Source organism: Anguilla anguilla, chromosome 4 (genome assembly GCF_013347855.1).
Source record: "Anguilla anguilla isolate fAngAng1 chromosome 4, fAngAng1.pri, whole genome shotgun sequence".
Taxonomy (NCBI): Eukaryota; Metazoa; Chordata; class Actinopteri; order Anguilliformes; family Anguillidae; genus Anguilla; species Anguilla anguilla.
The window spans coordinates 32,946,231-32,964,380 of NC_049204.1; the positions used below are offsets into that span (position 1 = coordinate 32,946,231).

General features: G+C 38.7%; 1 protein-coding gene across 1 annotated transcript in view; it reads right to left on the reverse strand.

The window, feature by feature from the left end:
* The window catches only part of adarb2 (adenosine deaminase RNA specific B2 (inactive)), a 149,979-nt gene that overhangs the window by 19,178 nt on the left and 112,651 nt on the right, over positions 1-18,150 (reverse strand). Inside the window, exon 4 of the mRNA XM_035411962.1 lies at positions 1,637-1,751. Coding sequence (XP_035267853.1) covers positions 1,637-1,751 — 115 coding nt within the window. The remainder of the gene's footprint in view (positions 1-1,636; positions 1,752-18,150) is intronic.

An 18,150-nucleotide genomic window follows, 5' to 3' on the forward strand; every position in this document is an offset into this window, starting at 1 on the left:
ACTCATTTACATTCCATTAAGCTAAAGGACCCTCATAAAATGATCCTTTATATGTTGTTCTTTCATCGTGGAAGGTTGTAAAATAAAATGAGGTCAATGTGTTGCACATTATCATAAGGACGCAACCTCTGAAAATAAATCCTTAAAATCATGAACATAGCACAAAAAAACAGCACTGCGCTCCAACATTCCAAGCAGCAGCTTAGCAACATCATTGAAACCTCAGTCACAGAATAACCCCCCCACACACAGAGGACCCTGCCCCCCGTGACCTTCCACCAAAGAGAGTAAAAAGAAAGCTTCCAAATATTAATCAATATTTAACAGCAAATATTAAAACATCAAGTGAAGAAGAAAATAAGGAGAACTGTTCAAATGGAACTGAATGCCAGACAGCTGACCACAACAAACAGAGTGATTATTCTCTATTTTCAGTCATGTCCCCGGCTCTTTTCCCTCTGAACCATTTCCCTTTAATCTCACGTTATTTCACCCTCTCCATGAGAGCAGCAGACTCACTCTGAATATAATTATTTGAGCTCTGAGTCCTATATAAGGAGGTCTGTGAAATCTTTATTTTTTTCCATTTGACTTTGGTTCATTATACGTTGCTTCAACGTCGCTTTGTACATTTTCCGTATTGAACGAACCTCTATCGCTAAGGATCAGTGCCTAGCTAGATTTAAAAAAGAGATTATTCATGCTTTTTTTTTGGAATGTGTGGACGGGTCTGTTTTTTGTTCTCCGTAACCGGATAAAATAAACAAATAAGTATCCACCACTGGGGATTCTGTCCCAGGCTTAAACCCCTGCGTAGTCTTTGATTAAGGGAGTCCTGTGATTCAAAGTTTTGGCCACATTGATATTCGGCTGGTGCACGCCGAAGACTGTAACATCCAATGCTTCTTCAGAAACGGGAATGGAGCCCCCAGTGTTTCTGTCAAGTCTGTCTGCTAGCTCGCCACAAATGTTTGCGCAGCCCGTGTCTGGATCTTTGAAGATAACGCACTTATTAATAAACAAACAGACCCATTACTGGTGTCAGGAGGAAGAGAGGAATTGGATTAGGTCAAGGCGATCGCAATTTTCACTGAAGTCAGAATTGATGAGCTGCAGTCCTCAAAGGAGAGGAGAGATACTGATCCAGAGCTGACCCCAAGACTGTTTCATGGGGCCACGAGATAAAGTTCAAGAATGGCTATTTCTGAGCCAATCACCTGCTGAAACTCTGAAACCTGCTGGAAAAAAAAAACCCAAAAAAAGAAAAGAAAAAACAGACAGACATTCTGACAAATCTGAGATGGCAGAAATAATCCATTTTATGAATCTTGTGACCTTCAGAAATATTTAAGAATTAGAATAACAACCGAATGGAATTTTTTAAAAAACATTATGCTCGAGCAATCTTCAGTCCCACATGAACAGTGAAAAACACATTCTGATATTTTGTTGACTGACATGGACACAGCAATGCCTACCTACCCTTTTCATACAGAAGCATTTTAAATATTTAATGTCAATCCTCACACTATTCTAATGCTGTACTCTGCAGGTGAACAAGGATGCACTAGTTCTGGCTATATTGGACTTGTTCAATAATTCACTGTGATATAAAAGTCAATAAAATGTGCCATACCTCTGGTCATTACGATTCCTGCCAAGACTTTGTGACGTGCATGCAAGGGAGTGCAGCTGTCTGCCAGCTCCTGGTATTTCTCTGTCACCAAGCGGAATATTGAATCTGCAAAGTCCTGCAAGACACAATCAGTTCTTTATTTCTTTTATTAAACAGGGATATACATAGTTTATATCTACAGTATGTCTTGTTCCAGCATACGTATTCCTTTAGCGATGAAAACTCAAAATTGTAGATTCTTAAAGAACTTTAAAGCTACTTGATGATGTCAATATTCCAAACAACGATCATTGTTTTTATGTTCCGATCTAGCTCAAGTTAAAGCATTTAATGTATGTCGTTATTTCGCCTAAAAGCTAAAGACAGTGTAGGCTTAATATATGATAAGGGAACAATGCAATTGTATTTATTCACTAGTTATTTTACTTGTTATTTACTTACTTATAACAATGCCTGTACTTATTTTCATTAACAAAACATGGTTGTAGTATTCTTTGCTCAGTTACAGCAGTGGCAGGGATGGTAGTTAGCAACCACTTCAAGAAAGGGTGGCTCTACAGACATTAACTATCTTCAATACAGTATTGAACAGAAGCTTGTTCGGGCATTGCCTACACTAGAACACTGCAGCCTCGCTAATTTGGGTCAAACACAACAGGACATACAAAATAAATTCACTTGAAAGAACAGGCAAGCAGCATTTGGCGCAGAATTTTCGACAGAAACGCTGATGAAAGGGAAGGTTTGTTAGGAGACATCTGAACTCGCGCGCCTTTGACTGAACCGCCCGTGCCACTCCTTTCCCAAACCCGCAGCCCTGTCCTATTTAAGAGAACAGCCTGGCCTGCGCTCTTATTTTCACAACGGAGGCCTTCTAATTTGAGCTCACACTGTTTAGCAGATGTTCCCAACCTGCGCACACTGCTTCCGCACAGCCCTGACCCCACGCATGTTGTTCTGTGTCGTAATTATCGGCCCTACCCCGACTGGTGATTATTAAACACCAAAAACAAGCGTGACCGCGATGCGACGCAGACAATGGCCCGAGCCGTTGACAGAGGTGGCTTGAAGGATATAAACAAGCAGTTAAAAAAAAAAAAAAAAGCTTGCGAGCACATTGCAGTACATGGTCTCTGCAGAGCCGGGGAGGCACGCTGACAGGAATGCAGCGGGGAGGACGTTCACAGCTAAGGGCAGCGGTTAAAGTGTGAATATGGGGCTAATGGAGGGGGCACATCCCGTGGGAGTGCCTTTCTCACAGTGAGCTGTGACCTCCATGATGCATTCTGGCAAATGAAAAACAACGCAGAAGAAGTGTAATGCGATCGTATTAAGGACAACACAGATGAAATCTGGAAATAATTTGTCATTTAGATTAAAGGAATTGTCATTAATTTACAAAAAAGCAGGCACATCACAATTTATTAAAAGCAAACAAATCTGGCACTTTGATACCAAAGTCTAGAAATTGAAATGGTTTTTTAACAAATGTACTAAAAATGGAAAGTGTACAAGCAATACTGTTTAGGTTGTAACACACCAATCCCAATACATATTCCCAAATAATAACATGTTAATGCATGGTAAGAAGAAAATGATACATTACACATTTTTTTAGTTAATGTTTGTCATGTTAATATTGAAAAAAATAAACAAACCAATAAATAAATAAATCAATAAATAACCTGTGTCCCCAAGTGAGCAGCAAAATTTATAAAAATGCATGTATTTAGAACTGCTTTACAAAAGCAACAGAAAGAAGACAATTAGATAAAAATTGTCTTTTCTGAATCAAGTGTTTTTTTAAATAGTTTTCAATGCAACGTTTGCCATTCAACTCTTCAGCATAATGATTCATAATATAAAACAAACAAAGCTTACTTATCATCCCAAATAACATGCTTAGTCATTTCCCCTCAATCATCTGCAATCAGTTTTTGCTTGGAACTAATGCAATCAAATGTTCATAGAACGCTAACCATTAAGGCTTTTGTTCACTGATCATCGACAAAAAATAAATACAAAAAAAAAAAACCTGTGGGACCTATGAAGTAAAAATAGGAAAAAAAAGTGTTATATATCTTTCTTTTTCTGCTACTGTATTATTAAGATGAGATTCTAGTTTTTGAGCTGTAGTTATTATAAGAATGCTGGTTGCACAATGTTCAGTGCAGAACAATGGTCAGTATCAAATCAACACTGATATAATACATTTTACTCTGATAATCTGCTTTGCTTTTTTGGAAGCTGCAAAGGTTCGGAGTGTCAGGACAACCTATCTATAGATTTAGTGCAAGCTAGCTAAAACCATAAATGCCAAGCTACCCTTTGTTTGCACGGTGAGCAATAGCACAATGAAAATAAAGGGTAGTTTTTCCCACTATCTGTACCAATGTATGAGACAGTGCAGCAAAGTGTGGTTGAAAGAGAACTAATACATGTGTTCATTTACTGTGATGAAGTACGGCCAGAAACCACTGATGCTTCCAATGGCTTTTAAATATGCTGCCCCCTAGTGGGATTTTCCCATCAACCAATGCTACAATAGAGACTAATGCCTTTGCAAAGACTGTACTATATGTTTTAATGTGTCACAAAAGTGTTCATTCAAACGGAAAATGTTAACTTCCAACCACACAGTTTCCCCCTTTTCCTAGAGCGAATCTGGAAAAAACTGAAAGCTGGTGACTGCATAGCAAAAGGTTATTTTTATTGATGCAAATATGTCCCATAACAATAATGAATAGTTCGCTGTTCACCTCATGTTGAAATGTGTGTGTGTGTTTGTGTGTGTGCGTGCGTTTGTGTGTGTGTGTGTGTGTGTGTGTGTGTGTGTGTGTGTATTTAATTGTAAATACAATAAAGACCATATAAATGGTTGCCGTATAGATTATCTCTCGACTAAATGGCCATCTTTTAAGGAGAGAACTGTGCATTTAGCGGCTACCATTTATCATGTTTATATGCTTCCCAGGAAAGGCTTTTGGAAAAATCAGCAGAACAAGGTGTATTCAGGGATTTTTGACTTGTTTTCACAAATGGCAATTGAGTGATGGAGAATGTTTTTGGTTGCCATGTGTTTTTTCCTTAAAAAATAAAAATAAAAAATTATATTCTAATTGCCTCACATGATATGTTACAGTATTTACAAGATAATTGTTTTCAGAACTGTAAATTTTATTTAATTATTTTTTTTTATACATAACAGAAAATGTAAGACATTTTGGTTATATGTGCAGTCTGTCGGGAACACACTTTACATAATACATATTTATGATTTTAATAAAATTATTTTACAAGCTTTACCAAAGGTTACATATTACAAAAATATATGCAATTTATGTACTTCTAGGAAGAGCTAATCTACCTAATCTACTAATAATATAATATACAGAGTCAATGTACCTAATAAACCTTATATATTATGCCTATAATATATAGCTGACAGTCTGCATTATGTGTTCACTGTACAATTTCATTCAAATAAAAAAGAAATGCCCAGCTGATACCTTAACTTTCAAGAGTGAATGTTGATACCCAGTATCCTATTTTATAAATTCAGGAACAAGAGAAATAAATATGATTGCCCTGTATAAATATTATTGAGTGGAAATTATAATAGTGACTGTTTCTAATGATGAAATTAATTTTATTTGCTTTGTATTCTCTATAATTACACTACATTAATGGAATGCAACTTAGAAAAAGCTATCAATAAACATATAATTTTTAAGAACTTAATTTAACTGATTACTTTGGAACATCCAAAATGAAAGATATGATTAATAGATATGAATAATGTTATTTTGTAGGAAATGCAGGATACATATGAATGCAAATATTCATATTAATTAATGTCCAAATGAGACAACAAAATTTCAAAAATATGTATTTTGAGAGGTGTGGGGTGATGTGGGAAGTTTCTGCCAATTAAAATTCTGCACTTTACAGTTTTAACCAAAAATGCTTTCTGCTTTTGTTTAGTAATTGCTGCACATTACAGAGCATGCTGTTGCAGCACAGGAAATAGATTTAGAGTATCCTGAGAACTCTGGTGAATAAATATGCAATTACAGTCTGCTTGAAAATGTTTTAAATGCCTCTCAGCTGCAATTTAGCAGTGTGCCCTTTGCCACCTTTTTAAATGTCTCATTGATGACATTAAGAGGATTAAGAGGGATGCCAAATACCGCTGTCCTTCAGAGCTAAAATGCTTAAATCTGGAGCAATGCCCAGATGTGGTGTTCTCCCCTTTTTCACCCACTCAGACCTGAAGGGTTGCCGATACACCCGCACTTCAATCTGATCGAGCGGTTCTCTGCCCCCCTCCCCAGTCCCAGCCATATTTCTGAATCATCTGGCCGGACACATGGCCTGCACAGGTCTAACAGGACTAAGGTTGCATGGAAAAGCTGTGAAAAATAAATAAAGTATCTCTGGATATTGCTTGTGGGAGAGTGGGGATTCAATAAACCCCCAAAATGGCTGGATTCACATGCTACTGATCAAAAAGTTTTGCTGTAGGAAGCATAGATTTTGACTGGATCCTGAACGAGTGATTGATAGCATGTGGTAGTTGCACCCGTTAAACAATTAACAAATAATCCCTTTTCCATTACTTCCCCCAATGAAGAACAATCAGAACAATCCTGCATTCACATGTAATTAAAAAAATAATAATGAAAAGTTCTACTCAAATACGTAGCACCCATCTATTCAGCTTGATTGCACACTAGTATTGGATTAATGTTATACATTAGCATAAAGTCTCAAAATTATCTAAACATGCTGAAAGTATTACACTAACTTTGTTCAGATAGCTTCATACTTAAGACACATATGGGTTTAGGAAATTAACTAACTACTACAGGTTTTAAGGGCCTCAGGAGTTAATTAATTTTAACCTTGGATGAGTTTATCTCTAAATACCACAAATGAGTGCCCATGAATTTTCTTTTTCAAATAATGTCCATGGCAACCTTGATTTGTTTGGATCACAGTACTTTTTTTTTTTTTTTGATTACTTTAATTACTTTGTCCTTTATAAAACTACTAAAAATTGAATTTATTAATATTATGAACAAACAGGACTATAACAGAACTATAATATGTCTCCATAGCATACTATGAGTGAATAAACCAGTGGCCATATTCCATTTAAAAAATATTTTTACACCACTGGAAACAACACAATAAGAAAAAGTAATTCCTTTACACTTCCAAAGATACCTAGGATGACCACATAGCAAGAGGATTTACTTTAAACAATAGTAATCCTGAAACATTCTGTTGAGGTGCCAAATTGTAGATTTGTAATCAAACAATTCACATTTTTATTGACTTTGGTTTGGTTCACCATATAGAAACAGTTTTTATATGGTAGACCCCCATTATACACACACACATACACTACATACATTTCCAAAAGTATGTGGACACCTGAACATCACACCTATATGTACTTTTTGAACAGCTCATTCCAAAGCCATGAGCATTAATATGGAATCGGACCCCACATTGCTGCTGTAACAGGCTCAACTCTTCTGGGAAGGCTTTACAGTAGATTCTGGAACATGGCTGCGGGGATTCGCTTACATTCAGCCACAAGAGCATTAGTGAGGTTGATCACTGAAGTTGGGTGTAAAGTAGGCATTCCAATTCATCCCATAGGCGTTCTACGGAGATGAGGTCAGGGCTCTGTGCAGGCCAGTCAATTCTTTCCCCACCAAACTCAGCAAACTATTTCTTTATGGGCCTTGCTTTGTGCATGGGAGAATTGTCATGCTGAAACAGGCAAGGGCCTTCTTCAAACTGTTGCCACAAATTTGGAAACGCACAATTATCTAGAATGGCATTGTATGCTGTAGCATTAAGATTTCCCTTCACTGGAAGTAAGCCGCCTAGCTCAAACCATGAAAAACAGCCCCAGACCATTATTCCTCCTCCACCAAACTTTACAGTTGGCACTATTTGAGTAAGTGCAGTTGGCACTATGCATTCCGCCAAACCCAGATTCGTCTGTCAGACTGCCAGAGAGTGAAGCGTGATTCATCACTTCAGAAAATGCGTTTCCACTGCTCTAGAATCCAATGGCGATGTGCTTTACACCACTCCAGCTGACGCTTGGCTTTGTGCATGGTGATCTTAGGCTCGTGTACGGCTGCTCGGCTATGGGAACCCATTTCATGAAGCTCTTGACAAACAGTTCTTGTGCTGACGTTGTTACCAGAGGTAGTCTGGAACTCTGTAGTGAGTCTTGCAGCCGAGGACAGATGATTTTTACAAGCTACACGCTTCAGCGCACGGCTCTCCCATTTTGTGAGCTTGCGTGGCCTACTACTTCGCAGCAAAGCAGTTGCTGCTCCTACAGCAGCTGCTGCCTCCGCCTGCATGCGGTTCCACTTACAGTCGACTGGGGCAGCTCTAGCACGGCAGAAATTTGACTAACTGACTTGTTGGAAAAGTGGCATCCTACGACAGTGCCACATGGAAAGTCACTTAACTTTTCAGTACGACCCATTCCGTGCCAATGTTTGTCAATCGAGATTGCATGGCTGTATGCTTGATTTTATGCATCTATTAGCAATGAGTTTGGCTGAAATAGCCAAGACCAATAATTAGAAGGGGTGTCCACATACTTTTGTAAATGAAGTGTATCCAATCATTTGGCACCGAAAGGCAAAACATAGCCCTGTGACACTCGCAGGAACAAATGTAGGCTCTTTTTAGTACGGTGAATTATGAAATCAAAAGTGTATAAAAATGAAACATTACAGTTGATAGAAAGGTAAACATGGAAAGAGCATGATCTTCACAAAAATGCATCATGATTTGTATCACAATTTATGACAATTTGAATGCATGCAATTGTTACACATATCCATATCTGTTAGAGTCACATGAGCTTTTTGGTAATTCATACATACAGAAACTAGAAACCAAACTGAAGTTCAATAACAATAACAAGGCTAGACATTGTTCATAATATGGCTCACGGTACTGTGATTAAAATATTCCATCAGGTTACAAGTCCGGCAATAAAGCTAGCTTAATTAGCGGGTAGTCCACATTGCTGCATAAACAAACAGTAACAGGAGGTTGCTGAATGTGACTACTGAACATATGCTAACCAGGAACACTTGTTAGCATAACATAACTAGTGCTAATTGCAGGCTCAGAGACTTGGTGAGTGGACCAATGTTACAATATTTATCAACTGACAACATCACAAGCAAGCAGAAAATAAGGATTGCATCCAACCATTTTCTGCAATGACCAGGATCTTTCTGAATGCAATCAGATTTCAAATTTTTATATTTACGTTGAAAATGGTCGTACCCAACTCTGCAGCAAATAGCAGGTAATTTATTTTCTTGGTCAGGAAGATACCAGCGCTGTTTTACAAGGGTGTCACATGAAATGAATGAATAATGCTGTGATAAATATAACATTATGAATAAGGCTAGAAACGTTGATCAGACAAATGCAGAATGAAATACAGTGAAAGTAAATGAAAGCATTAAAAATCTGTATCTGGCTCATTATATGTATTGTCGAACATTATATTTTCAAATAATAATAATAATAATAATAATAAACTATGAATGATAATAAATCTGAATGTCAATGCAATTTAAGCTGTAATCCAATTCAGATATTTTGCTGTGCCGGTATATCAGGAGCTCCTCCAGATGCTAAACAATTCCTGTGAGGACTATACAGGCAATGTCTTTTGTGTAAATGCAAAATGAACCAAACACAGCTCATCAATACAAATAAGATGTTTCATACCTTGGGTGAGAAGTGCCAACAATGCACTCCCTCCCCCCCCCGCCTCTCTCGCTCACGCACACACACAAAACATACGGTTCCACCACTGCAAAATGGGTAGATGCTGCTGCCTTATTGAATTAGCGAAGCTAGCAACACCACACAGCTAAAACACACAGGTGCCAACAGTGCAATTTAAATAATAAAAAATATATAACACAACATTCAACAAATCCCGATATCCTGTGAAATCCTCTGAGGCACTTTTGTCAGTGCCAATTCTGCTTCCCATTCCTATAAATCTGCACTCTTTCAGGAAACAAATGTCAGTGGGGAAATCTTCCCAACTGATCCTTGACCCAAATGGCTTTTCCTCGGGGGACCAGGTTCACATGGGGGCTGACCTGCTGTGTTCTTCCCAGTGACCAGGAGATATTGGACACTGAGAAGCGCCTGCACTGGGAGTCTGGAGCAGCACCAGTTCACTGTTTGTGTGTATATGTGTATGTGAGCTTTTCCTTTCTTTTTGGCTACAAAATTCAATTCCTCAGTTATCATTGATGCTTCTGTTGTTGTTTTATTACTACTACTGCTACTCACTAATAATAATAATAATAATAATAACATGGTGAAGAAGAGGAAGGAGTAGAAGACAAATGATGTTAAAATAAAATAAAAAAATTAATAAACAATCCACATTCATTTTTTTAAATTTCATGTGATAATAACATATATGAAATCACCATTGTATCATATTGTGTATTAGATTTCTTTTAAATGACTATTCATTGTATTTCTGCATGCAACCTTCCTGTCAAGATCTACATTGAAAGTTACATTCTCCATATCAATGGGGCTTCCCTGCTAAAATAAAGCTAAAAACGGACAATACATACATATATAATTAGTCTAGACCTTACAGTAAATGGAAATTCTGTTTTTTCCTCATTAACAATGCCATGCATTCTTTACCATGATTTTTTTTTTTTTTTTATGAAATTCATACGTCAGTAGCAGCCTTTTCCTTATTCCTTGTTTGCTTTACTGTAAAAGGGAACAAGGCTTTACATCACTCAGATTTGGGCAAGCCATGTCACTCATTACATAAAAAAGGAGGACCAATCTTCCTTTTAAAAGGAGACAATTTCATAAATTTATCACAATCGTTTTTGCATAACGTATTGTGGAGGGCAGTGCAAAGATCTGCACATAAAATTATGGCCGAGGCCAAGACTCACTAGCAATTAAATATTATCCATTGTGGGGAGGTGGCGATGTCCGTTTCCAGCACCGCGTCCATGATGCAGCGGCACACAGAAATATCAACTTCAAGAATGCAATCATACGTCCGCGTGTGCGGCTCCATTTTTTTCCAGCCCCCCCCCCCCCCCCCCGCCCCCCCCTCCACTACCTTATCAGGCCTCGCCAGAGCTGTGATGACTGCATAGAAATGGGCCACGTCTTATATTTCTTCATAGAGTCATTCATTCTCCCAAGTTTTAATAGTGTTCCTGCCCCTACATCATCTTTATTTTCCTGTGAAATCGATGGCTTTTTTGAAAGTCGATATCTCTTCAATGCGCAAGTCTTGCTTTTCTTGGTGGAAGGGGGAGGGGGGGCTTTTTAAAATCTCAAAGGCACCAGATAGATACCCACGGTGGAAAAAAAATTCTACTTTACCACCACAGAAACGATCCTGCCCTGAGAGTGTGGACCACAGTCATGTTGATATTTTGTCTTTTAAAAAATATGTTTTTAATGTTAAAATGTTCTGGTTTCTTGTTTTTTAAGCAGCCACCCACCAAATAAAAAGTGTTCTGACAGCCTCGGTGGAAGATGAACTGTGTGCAGATTTTAAAGCGCGATACAATGTTGCCTGAAACCACGTCCAACCTTTTTGGAGCAATGTCCAGATGGCTGTGCAGCCTGCTCAACAGACTTTACCCACTGATGCTTTTAGTGTGATCAGCAGGGTGTTTTCAGTCAGATAAGGAGGGCTGCGCACCATAAAAAAGAATTTCCTATTAGCCACATGCTTGCTACAGAGGGAAAACAATGAGTGACCAAGGCACAGAGGAACCTTCCCTCCCGCTCCCCCAATTCCCCCCACCCCTCCCCTCTCCCCCCCGGCACCCTCTCAGCCCCCTTTCCAAAGCGACGCAGGAAGGGGGGAGCGGTGCCAGCAGCACACCTGATTCCACAAGGCAGTTCTGGAAAGACATCATTCCCCGAGCCACTGATCTGCAAAGATAACCACCGCCGCCACGGAAAAAGCCAAATAAAGAGTCAGGCGAATTAAAGGTGACCCACTCTAAAATGGTCTACAGGGGTAAACATGGGATTAAAGCCTCTTTGCATAGTATTTACTTTGTTTACATGGTGACTGATCTGAGAACAGTGAATTACTCAGCAGAGTCTCTGTATTGGTACAATCGTCGATAGACAAGAAGCCCAGGAGGTGAAGATGCATAATTCATAAGGCTCCATCGACACAGTCAACTGATATTAGAGGGCATAAAAATTGCTTAAAGAGATCGTCCAACTTTGTCCAATTTCAGTTGGCTCCATCCATGCCGCAATGGAAAAGATTCAATTGACAAGCTTAAATGCACAACATAGATATTCTTAATATACTTTAGAAAGGTAAAACTGAAGCTCTGACTATATGTAAAAAATATCAAGAATAAAATAGTATTGTTTCTTAAAATGTACAGATTGCACACATATCTCAGCCACAAACATTGTTTCAGAATACCGGCATCAGTCCGATTAATCAAACCTGCTGGACCTTGAAAGCAGTGTGCAAAAGTGATTGATTCAAAGACCATTCCTTTTTCATTTTGTAAATGACTTACACCTGATATAAAAAAGGCACATGCAATTTTATATAAACAGAACAGAATATAAAATATTCCACATAAAATTACATTTCATAAAATGTATGAAAACTATAATTTCATTAAGTTCAAAATTGTGGTACATTTCATAAAATGTTAATTTCTGATAAGTCAACGCTCAATAATGGAACAATGTTATGCAGTATAATAAAGAATATTACATCTTTAGTTGTTACATTTAGAATTTGAAGAGCTTATGGTACTCCTTCAAATTTGTAAATGTTGTAAATGCTTTTTGTATTAATTCTAAGTCAACCTACAAGGAATGGATTTACAACCTACCAAAAAAAGAACAGACACCATTTCCTCGGTCTCCATTTCCTTCCACAAGAATGCAACGCACTAATTTCTCTCATTCAAAAGAATGATCTATGAATGGACACTTTGGGACCTTCAGTTCAACAATTTGTTTTTCTTTTGGTGTCTATGCAATTCTTAAAATGGCAGGTCACACACAAATAAAATAAAACTATATTTCCACTTATGGAATCCATGTTAACACTGTGCCCCAGAATGCTGCTGTGCTTTGGTTGAGACTTTGCGCAGATATACATATCTGCATTGTTACACTTGATTAGAAAGTAGTTTTCAATGGAACTTTGCACAGCAATATATGTGGATGTCCATGAGTAGCTGTGTCATTATATTTGAAATGAGGCCTTTACTGTTGATTTTTTAAATTTTATTTAAGTATTTTGGTGCTTTGAGGTCCACAAACATTGGCCCCGTTCAGGTTGGTTGTATCAGGGTGAGCTACAGCAGACATATAGAATACATGTCAAATCTCAGCAAAACATACATTTATTTTATATTGGGTGTGAAATTCCCTTTTAAGAATACAAAACTTGGCTGTCCTGGCTAGGCAGTTAGGCAAGCAATTTATGTGAATGTTGATATAAACTAAAAATGTTGATGAAACAGTGTGCTCTCACTTTGCTACAGAATGTACTATGAAAGCACTAGGATACCCAGGTAAGCTGGCTAAGGATACCTGCAGGATATCACAGGAGCAGTAGTCAAAAAAAGTACATACATTATGTTACGACCCCTGTCATACGTTTTGTTTACAGTTGTCGTCATCTGATTGGCCGTTTCTGTCTAGAGTTATTCGGTTTGGAAAAGCTGCCATTTGCCACTTATCAGTGGAGACTAGCTCTTTGTGGTTGGTGTGTTGTGGACAGTAATTACTTCATTTGACTTTGCGTATTTGACCTTATTTTCCCTTGACTCAGATTCCCGTCTAGTTTGTTTGCTGATTATATCTTATGCACTCCCTTTGGCTCCGATTCTTGCCGTAGCCCTTTTAGTGTGTTTGCCCCATGATATTGTGTGTCTTTGTTATTTTGCTTTGTTATTTTTCCTTTATTATTTTTTAAGGCATTCTGCATAGAGTTTTAACTCACTGTTGGGGGCACGCTATTCAGACTTTTAATTCCAGACTATTGACTAATTGTACGAATCTCTTCAAAGCCACCCTATTCCCAATACCCTTCGAAGACTAGCATTCAGTTAGGTTTGGATAGGCAGATAGGGACCAGAGTTACTGGTTGATTTGTGGTACATTTCTCTTACCATTCCCCACTCATTTCCCTTTTCATTCGCCCAATAACATTCTGACCCTAGACCGGGTTGTAACAATTACAAGTGGAAACATCCCTTTTCAACTGTGGAACAGGAACCAAACTGACCCCCGCAAGATCATGGTCCATATAAGCTCATCCCATAGAATGGAATCTAGTTCTATGGACTGCTGTCAATTTCCAAGGACCTGTCAGGGTGCAGTTTGATAACCCCATTCGCATTAATTTCCATTATTTCATGGCAAATTTCTGCCTCCTAGGACAGGGCTTTACCTTTCAGCCACATTTTACACCACAGACTGATACTGCCTAATGGGCAGCTAATCAGCAACATGGTCTCATTCGCACTGCATTAGCCAAAGCTACCTGGCCCCTTCTTGTACTTTATGTGAACATTAGTAAAACCTCTTATTTTTTATTACAATGAAAGAGTCCGTGTCACCGTTCTGAAAGACGGCTAATTATGATGATTCAAGCCTGGCCCTATGGCAGGAGTCTGCAGGCTGGACAGCAGCAGGCAGTGCTGGGCTTCATTGTTACACAGCACTTCACAGCAAAGGAAGCTGATTGCAGTTACCTTGCCTCACCTGACTTCCTGGATTTGAAGTGGTTGCTGATTTTGAGGTGAAATAAGACCAGGGCTGCAGAACCATGCCCCAGGGCACCCTTAAAAGGCAGTGTGAACAACAGACTGAAATGGAAAAAAGAATTCCATTTTCTTCAGTAATTCACATTATCTTCACCACACAAGATAAAATTAAATTCTGATTTGGCAGCTACATTGTTTTAACACAAAAAGGAAAAAAAAAATTTACAGCTACCTAGTGTGTTCAGTTACATGTCATTTCTTTCATGGCATGGGACACGGATAACATTATTTTTAACATTAACTATAACGTTAACTACAGCTTGAGTTGAGTCAGAAAAATGTTTTGATGCCCCGACCCACATTTTAGAATTTAATACTTCTATTTGCTATTTAAAAATGGTTTTACAATTACAGAATAAGCCAGTGTTTGCCTCGTAGCCAATACCTGCAGGGATCTACCTCCGCCTAAAGTTCTGCTTGTTCAGATGAAAATCCAAACAGCTGTGAAAACAGCAAGGCTTATCATCACGAACACACAAATGGTTGTTACATTTGAATAAGTAAAAACGTCTCTGAAGTCAGACAAATAAACGAGTAAGGGGGAAGTGGATTTCCTGATAAGCTCTATCTCTGCCAGGAATGAACAGCGTGACCTGGGAACGGTACCTGACAGAATTCTCTTTGGGGTGCAGCCGAGTAGCAGATTAGTATGGTTAAAGCTGCATTTTACACTCTATTCAGAGACATCACCTCAAAATGCTCAGGGAATTCAACGAGGCTTTCATTATACAGGCAAGCGAGATGCGCGCTAAGGAGGCGTGCATATGTGTCACGGTTGTAAAAGAGAAAACTAGGGCTGATTGTTTTTTCCACTCGTTTACATCCATGCTCCAATCTGCATCAATCCCATATAATTAACCTCCCACCTAAAAAATCACCAAACTTGCTTGATAATGTCACAGATCCTGTAAAACACACATCAGTGCATTTATACATAATGCATTAAGAGGCAGAAGTGCGACTCCTTCAAAGAGATAACATGACCCTGGAAAGAAAGGAAAAAAATGACGAAAGAAGCGCAGAGGGACGTGAAACGAGAGGGCTCGCGTTGGGTTTTAGCTCCTGAAGGAGGACTGACACTCCGCCCTCAGAGTGTGGAGTGTGTGGAGGGGTGGGGGTGGGGGGTGGGGGGGGCATCGGAAGCTGCTCATTAATCTGCTCATGAATCAGGCGGGCCCCGGCCCCCCAACAGATTGGCAGGGAAGAAGAGGCCAAACCGCTAATGATCAGCCCAGCCTGGGATAAGTCCACACGCCGTCACTGCATCTTCAGCCTGGCCAATCTTGCATGCATGATAAAGGACGGTGTGCTGTACTAAGACATCTGGGGTTGGGCAGCTGGCATTGGAGGTATGGCACCTTACCGCTCCACTCCAAATATTTTGGAGATCATTATGCCCTATAATAAGACGAAAGCTATGCTATTAAAGACAATACAAGTTCACAGAAACACGTAACGTGAACAAGATGCTTTTTCAGGTTACACACAGTAACAATGTCATTATAACAGAGCAGTCTGGCTCACACATCATTAAATAAAAAACACCTGCGACAAATTTCAGAGCAACAAACTAGTTATATTTATTTATTTAAGTACAGAATCTGGGATGGTGCAGATATTCAGGAAATAGGAATGCAGCTACATATCTAAATTAAACATCTCTATGGGAGAGGATCAAGTATTCAAACAGCAAAAACACTGCAAAGCTATAAACGGTGCACAGTTAATGACGATGGTGATTCAGTGATAATATGGGAACCTTGTGCAATGCAGGGACTTTCACATGATCGAAGGAGTAACGGACAAACCTACGTTATGAAGATGAAAACATCAACTGATAGGACATTTTTCTCTCTTTTTTTACCATGACCCAGAGCACAGAGCTCAGTCAGCTCTGTGGTTCTTGAAGATATCAAATTTTAATGTTCTCCAACAACCCCAGCAATCATAAGACTTCAAAACCACCCAGGCGCTTTGAACCGATATGTAATGTCCTTGCCAAGCGTCGAACCTCAAACACGTTTCAGATTAAGGAAAATATGGCAGACTGAACAGACGCAAATTCTTCTGACTATACGTAGCTCAGAGATTTAGCGTGACAAAATAAATAAATAAACCTAAATGCCAATTGCATTTCCTTTGACTGGCCGCTTTTCCCCGCTTTTATTTCAGATGTATTTTTCTGCGATTGTGGATGCACAGGTAGCAGGCAAAACCACCGTCGAGAAGGAGAAAAATAAAAGCTGCACCCGGTCCCGCTCGGCGTCCACGAAAGCTCAGAACCATTTAGAAGCTTGCCAAACACGGGCAGAGTGGGCACGAAGCATACATGTCCGGCCTTCCTTCCCGAAGCCTTCCAGCAACCCATATATCATGAAATATTGATATGGTTCCACTAGACTGCCACATCTGACATTTGATTCATAGCTTAAGGTGAGCTCTTTTTTTATTCTAAGCAGTCAACAAGGGATCAGGGGAAAATGTCACATGTTCAGAAAAGCAAGAGTGGCACGTCTGAAATTGGAAGGAACCAAAGGAGCCAAACCGAGTAACTTTTTGTTTCATTAGTGTTGTGTCACCACCCCATCAGCACCCCACCCTCTTGTTGGCTCTGTGTTGGTTCAATACTTGTCTGTACTGTACAAGTAAGTCTGCACTTGCTACAGCGTCACATATCCTCCATAAAATTGTACCAGCTCTCAGACATCTGTCCTCTTAAATATCACCGGTGTGCTGAACGTTGCAGTCGATCTGCTTTCACATCTCAATGATTTTTTAATTATTTCCATTGACCAAAGCAAATTAAGAAATTGTTTCGGGCCACACAATATGGGAAAATCAATAATTGGATTTTAAGAGACTTCAAATGGCTCTGAATGAATGCATTACTTTTCTATTCCTATGTTCTACCCATCAGAGACGCTTTTGAATAAATAATAGCTTTTTACTAGTGGTAGGAAACACAGCTCACAATATATAAATAAGTGTCTATTAAAAATCTTGAGTGAGCTAAGATAGCAAAGATTGTTTGTAACTCAGCCTCATTTTGATGGCAATACCTTTAACAGCAGACCTAGTTTTTTGTGTATGCTAAAAAAATAAATAAATAATTAATGACTTAATAAACAGTGAGTGCCCTGTATGCATGAGTAACTTGCCATTTTTGTACACTGAAAACTTAATTTTGAGATATAATTCATTTTTGAACTATTTGTTACGAGCAACTGATAATAATAATAATGCATATAAATGAGAGAGAGAATCTTACACATACATACATGCAAACACACACACATATATATTCCAGCTCAAATAAACAAATCGGTGTGGATTCAGTCATTTTTTTTCTTTAATGTAAATTACAAATAAATGAACCTGTCATATTTTTAGATGAATTACGGTGTGTTTTAATGGGGTTATTGTATACACGATAGACCTGCTAATTGTGTTTATGCCGGTAGATTATCTATAGGCTTAGCTAGCATTAATTCAAAAGTGTGGCATTTGCAAGGTAGCTAAAGTAGCACAGTTAAAAAGTAGTAAACACAGCGGTCATTTTAAGAAAATCAATAAATCTGCCATCATTGTCTCCAAATAGCTCCTCCTTCATAACTTTTC